This window comes from Marmota monax, unplaced genomic scaffold (assembly GCF_021218885.2).
Source record: "Marmota monax isolate L192 unplaced genomic scaffold, Marmota_monax_Labrador192_F-V1.1 WCK01_AAM20220418_F8-fsc00043, whole genome shotgun sequence".
NCBI lineage: Eukaryota > Metazoa > Chordata > Mammalia > Rodentia > Sciuridae > Marmota > Marmota monax.
The window spans coordinates 91,909-106,151 of NW_026691982.1; the positions used below are offsets into that span (position 1 = coordinate 91,909).

At 37.3% G+C, this 14,243-nt stretch overlaps 1 protein-coding gene across 1 annotated transcript; it reads right to left on the minus strand.

The window, feature by feature from the left end:
* Nucleotides 1–4,357: 4,357 nt before the first annotated feature.
* On the minus strand, nt 4,358–7,686 carry LOC124095132 (coiled-coil domain-containing protein 82-like). The gene is made up of 3 exons (XM_046448249.2): nt 7,638–7,686; nt 7,242–7,357; nt 4,358–5,562 (listed from the first exon to the last, which is right to left on the minus strand). The coding sequence occupies exons 1-3, from the start codon at nt 7,684–7,686 to the stop codon at nt 4,729–4,731; spliced, it is 999 nt and encodes a 332-aa protein (XP_046304205.1). The 3' UTR covers nt 4,358–4,728.
* Between the last annotated feature and the right edge of the window lie 6,557 nt (nt 7,687–14,243).

Below are 14,243 nucleotides of genomic sequence, written 5' to 3' on the forward strand. Positions count from 1 at the left end.
TCGCACATGCCAGGCAAGAGAGCTACCACTTGAATCACATCCCCAGCCCCTAGTATGCTGTTTTTAAGTCCTTTGGGTATAGACTGAGGAGTGGGATAGCTGGGTCAAATGGTGGTTCCATTCCCAGTTTTCCAAGAATTCTCCATACTGCCTTCCATATTGGCTGCTACAATTTGCAGTCCCACCAGCAATGTATGAGTGTGCCTTTTTCTCTACATCCTCGACAACACTTACTATTGTTTGTCTTCATAATAGCTGCCATTCTGACTGGAGTGAGATGATATCTTAGAGTAGTTTTGATTTGCATTTCTCTAATTGCTAGAGATGTTAAACATTTTTCATATATTTGTTGACTGATTGTATATCTTCTTCTGAGAAGTGTCTTTTCAGTTCCTTGGCCCATTTATTGACTGGGTTATTTGTATTTTTTTGGTGTTAAGATTGTTGAGTTCTTTATATATGCTACAGATTAGTGCTCTATCTGATGTGTATGTGGTCAAAATTTGTTCTCAATTAGTAAGCTCTCTATTCACCTCAATGATTGTTTCTTTTGCTGAGAAGAAACTTTTTAGTTTGACTCCATCCCATTTATTGATTCTTGATATTAGTTTTTATGCTATAGGAGTCTTATTAAGGAAGTTAATAAGACTAATCCAACATGATAGAGATTTGGGCCAACTTTTTCTTCTAATAGACACAGTGTCTCTGGTTTAATTCCTAGGTCCTTGATCCACTTTGAGTTGAGTTTTGTGCACGGTGAGAGATAGGGGTTTAATTTCGTTTTGTTGCATATGGATTTCCAATTTTCCCAGCACCATTTGTTGAAGAAGCTATCTTTTCTCCAAAGTATGTTTTTGGCGCCTTTGTCAAATATAAGATAACTGTAATTATGTGGGTTAGTCTCTGTGTCCTCTATTCTTTAGTAATAATCTATCTATTTTGGTGCCAATACCATGCTGTTTTTGTTACTGTTCTGTAGTATAGTTTAAGATCTGGTATAGTGATGCCACCTGCTTCACTCTTCTTGCTAAGGATTGCTTTAGCTATTCTGGATTTCTTATTTTTCCAGATGAATTTCATGACTGCTTTTTCTATTTCTATGAGGAATGTCATTGTGATTTTGATTGGAATTGCACTAAATCTGTATAATGTTTTTGGTAGTATGATAATTTTGACAATATTAATTCTGCCTATCCAAGAACAAGGTAGATCTTTCCATCTTCTAAAGTCTTCTTTTTTTTTTCTTTATTGTTCTGTATTTTTCATTGTAGAGGTCTTTCACCTCTTTTATTAAGTTGATTCCCAAGCATTTTTTTAATGCTATTGTAAATGGGATAGTTTTCCTCATTCCCTTTTCAGAGGGTTTGCCACTGATATACAGAAATTTATGGGTGTTAATTTTGTATCCTGCTACTTTGCTGAATTCATTTACTAGAAGTTTTTTGGTGGAATTTTTTTGGTCTTCCAGGTATAGAAGCATATCGTCAGCAAATAGTGCTAATTTGAGTTCTTCTTTACCTTTTTGTATCCCTTTAATTTCTTTTGTCTAATTGTTCTGGTTAGTATTTCAAGAACTATGATGAATAGAAGTGGTGAAAGAGGGCATCCCTGTCTTGTTCCAGTTCTACGAGAAAATGCCTTCAATTTTTCTCCATTTAGAATGATGTTGGCCTGGGGCTTAGCATAGATGGTTTTTACAATGTTGATATATATATATATATATATATATATATATATATATATATATATATATATCTGTTATCCCTAATTTTTCTAGGGTTTTGAACATAAAGGGATTCTATATTTTGTTGAAAGCTTTTTCTGCATCTATTGAGATGATCATATGGTTCTTATCTTTAAGTCTATTGATGTGATGAATTACATTTATTGATTTCTGTATGTTGAACCAACCATGCATCCCTGGAATGAACCCCACTTGATAGTGGTGTACTATCTTTTTGATATGTTTTTGTATTCGATTTGCTAGAATTTTATTGAGAATTTTTGCATCCATGTGCATTGGAGATATTGGTGTGAAGTTTTCTTTTTTTCCTGTGTCTTTGCCTGGTTTTGGAATCGAGGTGATATTGGCCTCATAGAATGAGTTTGGAAGTGCTCCCTCTTTTTCTATTTCCTAAAATAAATTGAAGAGTATTGGTATTAGTTCTTCTTTAAATGTCTTGTAGAACTTGCCTGTGTATCCATCTGGTCCTGGGCTTTTCTTGGATGGTAGGCTTCTGATGGTGTCTTCTATTTTTGTTGCTTGAAATTGATCTGTTTAAATTCTGCATATCATCCTGATTCAATTTGGGCAAATCATATGACTCTAGAAATTTATCGATGCCTTTGATATTTTCTATTTGATTGGAGTACAAGTTTTCAAAATAATTTCTAATTATCTTCTGTATTTCTGTAGTGTTGTTGTGATATTTCCTTTTTCATCATTTATGTTAGTGATTTGTTTTTTTTTCTCCTTCTCTTCATCAGCATGGCTAAGGGTCTGTCAATATTATTTATTTTTTCAAAGAACCAACTTTTTGTTTTGTCAATTTCTTCAATTGTTTCTTTTGTTTCAGTTTCATTGATTTCAACTCGATTTTAATTATTTCCTGTCTCATACTGATTTTGGTGTAGATTTGTTCTTCTTTTTCCAGGGCTTTGAGTTGTAATATTAAGTCATTTATTCTTTAGTAATGTTGTTGACTTTTTCTTCTTTTAAGGAATGAACTCCATGCAATGAGCTTTCCTCTTACAACTGCCTTCATAGTGTCCCAGAGATTCTGATATGTTGTATTTGTGTTCTCATTCACCTCTAAAATTTTTTTAATCTCCTCCTTATGTCTTCTGCAACCCATTGTTCATTCAGTAGCATATTATTTAGTCTCCAGGTGTTGGAGTGGATTTTATTTCTTATTTTACCATTGGTTTCTAATTTCATTCCATTAGGATCTGATAGAATGCAGGGTAGTATCTCTACTTTTTTATATTTGCTAGGAGTTGTTTGTGGCATAATATATGGTCTATTTTAGAGAAGGATCCATGTTCTGCTGAGAAGAAAGTGTATTCACTCATTGAAGGATGAAATAGTCTATACATGTCAGTTAAGTCTAAGTTATTGATTGTATTATTGAGTTCTATAGTTTCTTTGTTCAGCTTTTGTTTGGAAGATCTATCCAGTGGTGAAAGAGGTGTGTTAAAGTCACCCAAAATTATTGTGTTGTGGTGAAAGAGGTGTGTTAAAGTCACCCAAAATTATTGTGTTGTGGTCTATTTGACTCTTGAACTTGAAAAGAGTTTGTTTGATGAACATAGATGCTCCATTGTTTGGGGCATATATATTTATGGTTGTTAAGTCTTGTTGGTGTATGGTTCCCTTGAGCACTATGTAATGTCCTTCTTTATCTTTTTGATTGACTTTAATTTGAAGTCTACTTTATTTGATATGAGGATGGAAACCCCTGCTTGGTTCCACAGTTCATGTGAGTGGTATGATTTTTCCCAACCTTTCACCTTCAGTCTGTGGATGTCTTTTCTTATAAGATGAGTCTCTTGGAGGCAGCATATTGTTGGGTCTTTTTTTTTTATCCAATCTGCCAGTCTATGTCTTTTGATTGGTGAGTTTAGGCCATTAACATTCAGGGTTATTATTGAGACATGATTTTTTTTAAGGATTTAACAAAATGTAGATATTTATTATGTATATACATACATTGAGGTCTATGCTGTGAATCTCATTAATAGATGAAGCGAGGTTCAATTAAGACTTCCAGTATGAAAAAGAATCTAAAATTCCACAGTAGAAGAGATCCTTTTAGAATGCCATTATTGAGAATTAAAGATGGAATAGACAGGGTCCATTTGTTCACTCTGCAACTGTTTATTATACTCTGGGAAAATGAAGATGTGCAAAGTAATGCAGATACCAAAATATACTTTTAAAGTGTTTTTTGCTGAACTTGTCTCTGGAATCTTCAGACCCTAACATATACGCATATATTGGGAAAGTTATGGGTAAAAATAAAATGTATATTAATCATTAACATCTACACAAAACTGAATAGAAAAAAGAAATAACAGAAAGTATGAAAACACAGATCATGAAATGTTTCTTGAATGTGAGGTTTGAAAGACTCTCAGAGGCCCGAAATTCATTTTTAAGGAAAACTTTAGAAAGAGCATAAAGCACTCCTCTATTTGGAACAGAAAAACTACAGTCTGATTATGAAGCAAGGGGACTTTACTGAATGATACATTGAGGTTTCTTCTATGGCACTTTAGATGATAGTAATAAAAAAATATATTAATGAAGAAAACCATTTAATACTGTAAAAGGATAACAAATAGACCCAAACAGAGATTCAACATTAAATATATATAGATGTTAGGCTAAATATTTTAAAATACAATATATTTCTACTAAACTGACAGAACATGATTAGCTCATTCACTTGATAGTCATCTGTAATAAAGGCATTGTTAGATAACTTTAAAATACATTTATGGGCTTAATAATTATTAAGCTTGTTTTCCATGTACAGCAGTTAAAAGTTTTATCAGATATAGAGTGCCATTTCATGGGAAATTAAATGAACATGTTTTAAACAAGATATTTTGCTTGAAGATACACAAAAAACATATAAAATGCCACATAGTACAGCGAAACAAGGTTCATGATCTTCACATTTACAGGAATTTATAAAATCTTTTCTGAAGGAAATGTATTACAATTCAGTCAAACTTCTCATCTTGAAAGTAATCCACAAAATTGAGATATTCTTCAAGTTGACCATATTTCTCTTTAATCCAGCCATTTTCTGTTGACTGACTGAAAATTCTTTCCACACTTTCTTTAACCTGTTCATCCTCAACTTCTTCTGTCTTTGCAAGAGAGCAACATTCCTGGTAGAGTTTGAACTTAAAATGTTTCAGTTTATGATAAATTCTGGTACGATCAGCACATATTCTGCCAACAGTAAACACCCGTTTATCATGTGACATAAAATCATCTGTTTCCATAGTCCTGGTATTATACAACTTTCCTGATAAATGCACTGAATATCTGCAGTGGCGATGCAATCCACAAGCCTGACAGGAACAGTTTTCAGGATTCTTCCAATGGATACTCACATTAGAATAATTTTCTACCTGCTCCTTATATTGATCTTTCCAACGACTTCTAGAAGCTAAACTCTCTAGACTGGGCTGAACAAAGCGATTATCCAAATAATGAAGAGATGTCAACATATCTTGGGCATACAATTTTTGCCTGGTGCCATCATACAATGATCCCAGAAAAGATTCATCTAAAGCATTGATCAGAAGGGCCTTCACAACTCTTTCAAAGTGAGTATAGTGGTCACTAAAAGAATAAAGAGAATTCTGTTTTACTAATTTCAATTGAGAGGTAGTCAATTTTTTTTCTTGTTGATTTTTATTCTCTTCATCACCCTCCTCATCTTGTACTACAAAGTCATCAATAATATAATTATCTCCATCTTCATCATATTCAGAATCCTCCTCCTCCTCTTCATCACTGCTTGGGCAGGATTCCTTTTCAGAGTCCTTTCAGAGCGCCTCCGCCTTTGCTTCCGCCTCCGCCCTGGGCACTCGCTCCAGCAGAGGCGCCCAAGACATGATTTGTATTCCCAGCCATTTTTGTTTATTTTTGGTATTTAACTTGACTTGGTTTCTCCTCTGAATAGATTTTCCTTTAGTGTAATACCTCCACCTGCTGATTTTCATCATTGTTTTTCATTTCTGTAGAGCAGGCTTTCTAGTTTTAAATTCTTTTAACTTTTGTTTATCATGGAAGGCTTTTATTTCATCATCAAATCTAAAGTTTAATTTTGCTGGCTATAAGATTGATTGGCATCTATTTTCTTTCAGAGCTTGGTATATGTTATTCCGTAATCTCCTGTCTTTGAGGGTCTGGGTTGAAAAATCTGCTGAGATACGAATTGGTCTCCCCCTATATGTGATCTGATTCCTCTCTCTTGTGGATTTTAAGATTCTATCCTTATTCTGTATGCTAGGCATTTTCATTATAATGTGCCTTGGTGTACATCTGTTATAATTTTGTACATTTGGTGTCCTCTTGAATTTGGTTTTCCAATTCATTCTTCATGTTTGGGAAATTTTCATTGATATTATCTCATTGAAGAGATTGTATATTCATTCCTTTGGTTTGAAACTCTGTGCCTTAAAAATGGAAGTTCATAACCCACTTGAATCTAATGTATGAAATATGATATGTCAAGAGTTTTGTAATGTTTTGAACAACCAATAAAAAAAAAGAAACTCTGTGCCTTCTTCTATCCCAATAACTGTTAGATTTGGTCTTTTGATGCTCTCCCATAATTCTTGGATGTTCTGTTCATGGTTTCTTACTATCTTCACTATGTAGTCAACTTTATTACCCAGATTGTATACTTTGTCTTCATTATCTGATATTCTTTCTTCCAAGTGATCTAGTCTGTTGGTTATGCATTCTATTGAGTTTTTTATTTGGCTTACTGTTTCCTTCATTTCGAGGATTTCTGACTTTTTTTTTCAGAGTCTCTATCTCTCTCTCTTGAAGTAATTTTTTGCTACCTGTATTTGCTCTCTTATCTCATTGTTAGAGTGATCAATTTTTGCCTGTATTTGCTCATTTAGGTCATTCTTTAATTCACAGATCATTTTAATCATGAACCTTCTGAACTCCTCCTCTGACATTTCATCAACTTTGCTGTCCATGGGATTTGTTATTATAGTGTTCTGGTTTGTTTGGGGCACTTTCCTCCCTTGTTTTTTCACTTTGTCTGTGTGTCTTCCTTTCTTGCAGTGTGGATCTGAGATATTACAGTTTCTACCCTATATAGTACCAGGGCAGATTGTCTGTACCTCACCTTGATTTGGGGCTTCCAGACCCTGCTGGTGTCCTTCAATCTATGCTATTGCAAGTAAAGGTGGAGGTGGCAATAACCGAGGTAACTTGAGATAATATTGGAGGTGCCCCAAGATGGATGCAATGTCTTACTGAGATGGGGCTGAAAGGGTGGGCCTTACACTGTCTTTGGGCTGGCTCCTCTGAAATGCGGCTGCTTCTAGGCCCTGTCTATTGTCAACAAGGCAGGGGCTACTTCGAGGAGAAGGCTATGGTGGTGACTGCAGTGTCCCAAGATGGAAGTGGGTTAGGCTTGTGCTCCCAGGTGTGGGAGGGGGGTGAACTTGGACCTACCCTGGGCCTGGGACCCACATACGTCAGTGTGAGCAGATCTCTGCTGGGCCTGAGCTCCCGTGGTGGTCTTCTGGTTGGAAGAGGAGGTCCTGTACCAGAGCCTGGGCTCTAGCTGGTGGTGGGATGGATCCAGGCCTACTGTGAGCCTGGGTCCCACACAGGTTAGTGCGGGTGGATGTGAAGGTGTGGCTTCTTAGAACTTCTAGCTTGGGACACGCAGATTTATTTACCAAACAAGTGTGTAAAGCAGTCAAAGTTTCTCACCCCAGTCCAGACTCATACTTGCTGGGCTCACTACTTCTTTCAGCTTGTTTATATCAACTTAGAACACCTGGACTCTTTCTTAATAGTTCTGTCTCTCTTATCTCTCTTATCCAACTTTATCACCACCCAATCCACCAGTTCCTGTGGATTTTACCTCCTTTAATATCTTTTCCAGTACTTTCACAGACTATCTCCTCAGCCATCACTCTCCTTCAGGCTAATGCTGTCTCTTGCTTAAAACTCTGCACCACCCTGTTCTTGCCAAACTCAGCCTTCTGCAATCAGGTTACTTGTTTTTTGTAAAAATAAATTGCTTTAATTGAGGTAAAATACAATAAACACAAGAAAATGTTCAGATTTTAATTGTACAGCTCAAATTTTATATGCATATACACTATAATCACCATTTGGATCACATACATCACAGGAGAAAGCCTCCAATAAACCAGAAATTTCCTTTGTGGTCCTGTTGCAGTTCCTTGGCTCCAGTCAATGGAAAGCAGAAAGAGGCTGATAGACTAAGGTGGCATTGTCTCAGTTTACCTCCCATGGGATGAAAGCTAATTACATGGGCACACCCAGCTAAAAGGGCCTGGTAAATGTAGTTCTAGCTGGGCAGTCATGTGCCCAATCACAACTTTATAACAGAAGAAAAGGAAAATAGATCATGGTGGACTCTGGTAGTCTCCACCACAAAATTATATTACAGTATTGATTTTTCTCAATCCATACAACATTTTATGTTATGCCATAGATTTAGTGCTTTTTAAACTTATGAAATAATTTTCTTGACAGTTCTTGAATGTCTTGATGTTTATAGTTTTGATGCATTGCAAGCAATATTTTTATTTCATTTTCTGTTTTGGCTTATATGGAAAGATGCAATTAATTTTTTGGATGTTGCTCTGTGTGTGTGTGTGTGTATGCACTTAAAAACCTTGGTGTCCTTGTTTGATAATGTGCAACCTTGGATGTTTCTGTGGCCCATATGGTGTGCCAGGTGTTGACAGTAGAGAGTCAGCAGCAGAATCCTCACTTTTCACTAACTTTCAGCTTTTAACCCTCCAACTTCTGCTTCCAATATCATTTTCTGTTCTCTCACTATGATCCTTTTCCCTTCCTCTCATAAGAACCACTGGATAACCTCCCCATCTCAAGATCCTTAATTACATTTACAGAATTCATTTTTTTAAAAAATAGGGGGTAATACATTCACAAATTTGGGGAATTTTCTTACATATCACAGTTCAGTAAGCATAGCAAATATTAAGAAAAAATTATTCATAATAAGGAATACTTTATAATAAGGAATACTTTATTCAAGCAGGGACTACCACAATGGAATTTTGTAGTAGGAGAGAGAAAGAGAGATCAGGTTCAACACCAAATAAAAGAAGGAAAAGTGGGAATTTATAGCTAAATAACAAGATGGAGGAGGTCATAGAGGAAAAATTACTAAGATGAAATATCCAGGGTGCAGAGAATTCAGACTTGCCAAAGGTGAGCCATGATCAGATCTGTCTCAGAGGATGGTAAAGAGTAAGTCTTTATCAGATAGGGAGAATTATCAGACATTAAGGGCATTAAAGGTGGATGATTCTGGTAAACTGTCTTAGCAGGATTCTTGTTATAATTGGAAGAAGCAGAAATGAGCACAGAAGCACAAAAGTCTAGCTGAGAAGAAAATTCAGAGCAGCTGTACTAGATTTTGGTCAAGGAACCTGACTAAAGCTTGACTAGAGTTTGATCAAGGAGTGTGTTAGTCAATTTTTTATCACTATTACAAAATGCTTGATGTAATTAAGTAAAAGGAGGAAAGGTTCATTTTGTCTCACAGTTTGAGAGGTTTCAGTCAATAGTCATGTGGCCCTGTTGCTTTGGGCCCTTGGTGGCACAGTACATCATGGCAGGAGCAGGTAGAAGAGACCTATTTACCTCATGGCAGCTGAGAAGCAAAAATAGAGAAGGGCTTGAGTTCCAGTTTACCCTTCGAGGGTTTGCCCCCAGTGACTAACTTTCTGTTGGTGAGTTTACAATAATCTAGTCCCAAAGTTAATGTCCTACAGATGTTTTGTATGACTTCTTTCTTCCATATGACTTGCCCCCATTGACCTAATATCTTAGATACTGCCTAACGTTAATAGACCCCACCTACTGAATGTCCCACCACCTCCCAATAATGCCTAAAGTTGGAGACAGAGCCTTTAACTCAGGGGCTTTGGGGGACACTCCAGATCCAAATTATAACAATAAAAGAATCTTTGTCACTAATGAGGTACATCTTCAGTTGTAATCCATAGTTTTGTGAGATGTCATTTTTAAAGATTTTATAGCTATTAAAATTATTGAAATAAAGTCATTTTAGAACTAGATGCTCAGATTATATGCTGATTAATTTAAAAGAATTAATTGGAAACTAATATTTGGGATAGAAAGTTTTTATACTATTTACAAAGTTAAAAATATTAAAATAATGTCTATATTGTTCTTTTACAATTTCTTTTATGTACGTTATGCTTTATACACAATAGGTGTCATTAAGACCTGTGCCAAGGAAACAGAGAGGCTGGGAGAATACAGGTCATGCAGAGTGGCTGATGACTTTTAGGAAATGAAGAATTTCAGGAATTACAGGAAGTGGATGAAAATGATTCAGCTGCCTGCTCACAACTGAAATGTAATAATTCATAGGAGGACACTGGGAAGCTTCTGGAAACATCTTAGATGCACCATCTGCCAAAATATGTGATTTGCCTGCTGGTGGCTCAGGAGCAATATTAAGGTTTCTGCTTCTCTCCAACCCTCCAACGCTTGGGTGAGTATCTCTCCCAAGCAGATTCTAATCCAAACCCAGATTGGCAGGCATTCTGGGAAATGCATGCAGTTCCTAATCTTTTAGCTCTTTCAAATCAAATTGCTTTGGAAGGTGGATGGTGCTGAGAAAACCTGCACGACACAAATGGGCTCTTAAGACACATCAATTTCCCTATCCCCGATCTTGGACAAGTCCTGTGGTGGGCAGTTGATCTTTGGCTCTGAGCACTTTCCTGAAAATCAACCTGGGGACTAGAGTGATATTGAGAGAGAAAGGTGCGAATGCTGGCTTGTGTTTGAGTGGCCCAGGAAAGAAGGCTGCAACCACTATTCATTCATAATTTTTGTACCCAAACAGGAATGACTACAGATAGTGCAGATTTCTGTTGGTGAGGTTACAATAATCTAGCCCCAAAGAGTTAATGACCTACAGATATTTTATAGGACTTCCTTCTCCTGCACCCTTTTTGTTTTTCAGCTGGTTTTTCTGGCTTCCAGGAAATGGTCTATTATTTCATTTGCCCCTCCCCAGAGGCAAGTCAGAGAGTCTTCCTTATTAAAAACACAAAATAACAACAACCAAAAAAAAAAAAAATATATATATATATATCCTTCAATGCTCCACCTATTTAATTCTGGCTTTCGGGAGGGTCATACCAGGTTCATAAGTGATTCATAGGACCATGACAGTTGACTCCCATTGAGAGTCAACTAGACTCAGCCCTTACTTAACCCAGGGTGGCAGTGCAGCTCACTTCTGGAGTCTCTTGTGATTCACTCACTCAGCATGAGATTCCTCCTCTCCTCTAGTGAAATTAACACAGCAGTAGCACTTTTATCACCTAATACCAGAGGCTACACAAAATAGGCAGACCACATGTCAAAGATAGGAGGGCAGTAACCTCAGATTGGGTATAGTAGGAACTGTATTGTTAAGAATGTGGGGGCTGGAACCAAATTGCTTTCTAGCCTTTGACTCTTTCCAGTATTGACATGACCAGTGGAAGTAAGGTTATGATTACAATGACAATGGTGTGTCTCTGCACACAGTGCCCTGTAGTTCTGAAAAAGGAGGGGCTGTTCAGGTCCAACGCCTGTCATCACTCCAGGTATGTAAGAGATACTTGAGTTGTCCTTCTTGGGGCCCCAGGTGCACTGAGTGTCAGAAGGTGTTTCATTAGTGCTCCATGGAAAGGAGCAAGAAAGAAAAGAGGGAAATAGATAAGATTGTAAGGAAAATAATAAGGAGACAGAGACAAGGTGCAGAGGCAGGAAAGTGACCCCTTGTCCAAGCGGCCACATTTATTTATACCAATAGGTTAAATTAGGTCATTAGTACCATAACTACATTATTGTTTAGAGTATCAGGAAGGTGGCTTATTCTGTAATTACATTCCATAGTTACAATATGCAATGTCAGGAGCTTTATGGAACTCTCAAGAAAGTCCATTGTCTGAAGTTACTGTTAGGCAGGCAGATCCAGGAGCACAGCGCCTTGATGAAACATTGTAGTTATGTAGCAAGAAGTTCCTTTACTCTCAGAAGCAATCAAGGTCAAGGCTGAATGAGGCTCTAGCACAGAGGCTTCTCAAGCAGGGCATTGCCGTATCAGCTAGACATTGCACATATATATTTAGTTATTTTACTAGATCCTAGGAGAGATTGTAGGGCATTCTAAGGTTGGGAAACAGAGTGCCTGTTACCCCCCGGGAGTTTGCTCCCCAGGGGAATGATTACCTGTACATTTCCATGGTCAGAATCCCTACACAAGTTATGTATGCCAAGTCTCCTGTGTTAATTCCATTGTAGGTTCAGTATGGGAAACATTTGCCTGGATAAGTTTGTGTCTATGTTTGTTATTTAATATTAAAGATATTAGTAATAGAGCAAGTCTATGGACATTTTAATGCAAATATGGATTTCTGGATAAATACAATTTAATAGTGATCTCAAGAGACTGCAAATAATCCCATGCCCCTGGCTGAGGCATTTGTTTTTTACGCCACACCTCATGAGGAAGACACTGCTGCCAAATTCCTTTGCACAAATCCCCAAAGAATGTCTTTGAGACATTTGAGAGTGTGTTTGCCAGACCTTGTCAGGTCAGCCCACAGGGCAGGCTGCATACCTTTCTGGGGAGACCCAGGAAGCTGCCAGGTAAAGCAAAGGGCAGTGGGAACTTCAGGTGGAACATTAGAATGCTTACTGTGGTCAGGAATTTGCCCGGAGGTATCTGAAGCTCTTCATGAGCTTCTTCAGATGGTCATTTTTGATTATTTTAAAATGTTTGTTTATCTTCAGGAAATTACTTCTCTGACATGATGTTTTCCATATCCAACTGCCAGTCATGTATCTTTATTGATATTCTAACTGTACTATCTAATCATTATACGTTTTTACAGAGTACAGGGTGGCATTTCAGTACAATGGGTAATGACCAGATCAGGGAAATTGGCATATCTACCATCTCAAATGTTTTTTTCATTTTGTTGTGTTTGGAACATTCAAAATGTTCTCTACTAGCTATTTTGAAATATACAGTTAAATACCATCAATCACAGATACCCTACTGCACTACAGAACATTAGAAATGACCTCCTAACCAAGTACCCTGTGATGTGGGTGAGTCATCCTCTCTCCATCCCCCTCCCTGACCCCAACTCTCCCCAGTCCCTCAGGACCACTATTCTTTTCTACTTTAGTGAGATTAACATTTAGCTTCCATATGTAAGTGAGAACATGTGGTATTTACCTTTCTTTGTCTAACTTATTTAACATAATCAACACAATTTTTAACATTTCTTGATTTGCCTTTGCATCTTGGCAAATCACAGTTATGTGAAGCATGTTGGCACTCTTTCCTTGTAATCTCTGCAGTCCATTCAGGCAGCACCTGAAAGAACCCCCATTCTCTCTCCAGGGCCCTGCTGTGTGATTCAAGGGAAAGGCCATAGGCAAAGCCACTGTTTTGATCACAGGATCTGTTGCTCACTCTCCAGTCTCCTCTGACTTTACTGTGGTCTGTATCATCCAATTTGATTCAAGATTTTTTTTTAAATAAAGATTTGGAAGGGAGAGGAAAGAACAATAAGGACAATAGACCTTATAAAGTGATTTATTAGAACCTGCTATGAATTACTTTTGCTGTAAGAGAGAAATTTCCCCTCAATTTTTTCACTTAATCTATTTTAACAGATGCACAATGGAACTTGGTGGAAAGGAAAAGGCAGAGAGGAGATATGTGGCTGCAGGGATTAGTAATCTGAGGATAACACATTTTATATATGCCCTTTCCTAGAGCCTGAGATGAAAACAAGAGTGTATAGCTTACACATATCCCTTTAAATAAATGAAGTAATGGTGGCTTATGTTCACGTATGGGACACATGAAGAATAATATTTGATTCTGTAACATGAACACATACATTAACTTTCTCAAAGCTTTTCTTTCTTTTTTCTATTTTAAGTGCATAGCTTGCCATTTAGCCTTTTTTTTCTCTTTGCCAGGCTGGGGATCGAACCTCATGCCTTTGCCTGTGTGAGGTAAGTGCTCCACCTCTGAGCTGCACCCCCAGCCACGTTTTTCTGCTTTTAATAGTAGAGGTTTTAGTTGTGGCACTTGTCTAAAGCTCATAAGGAAGTACATTTGTCGAGAACAAAAAATGTGCACTGAATGTCTCTTTATTCCTTCCTACATTTCTATACCTACTTGTTTGGCAGGGTTTGTGGGAAAACAAAATGAAGAGAGGCAGAGGCTAATGTAGTTCAATTCTGGGGGGCCATGAAGGTCCAATTTTCTACAAGAATTGCACATTTTGGTTGTGAGTGAAAGGGAATTCCATTCACTTTGGGGGGACCCTCCCTGGACCCTTAGTAACTGTGGACATTGGAATGAGCCCAAAGCTGCTGCAAGAATCTAACAGAGCAGGCGGGAGCAGGAAGTCAA

What these genes read in the sequence shown, in the direction of transcription:
- LOC124095132 (XM_046448249.2), bottom strand. Translation starts at nt 7,686, where the DNA reads ATGGCTGAGGAGATAGTCTGTGAAAGTACTGGAAAAGATATTAAAGGA. An exon ending in TGGAAAAGATATTAAAGGAG is followed by an intron (nt 7,358 to 7,637) that starts GTAAAATCCACA and finishes CCAGGCTCACAG; the next exon opens with TAGGCCTGGATCCATCCCAC. An exon ending in AGAGATCTGCTCACACTGAC is followed by an intron (nt 5,563 to 7,241) that starts GTATGTGGGTCC and finishes GCGCTCTGAAAG; the next exon opens with GACTCTGAAAAGGAATCCTG.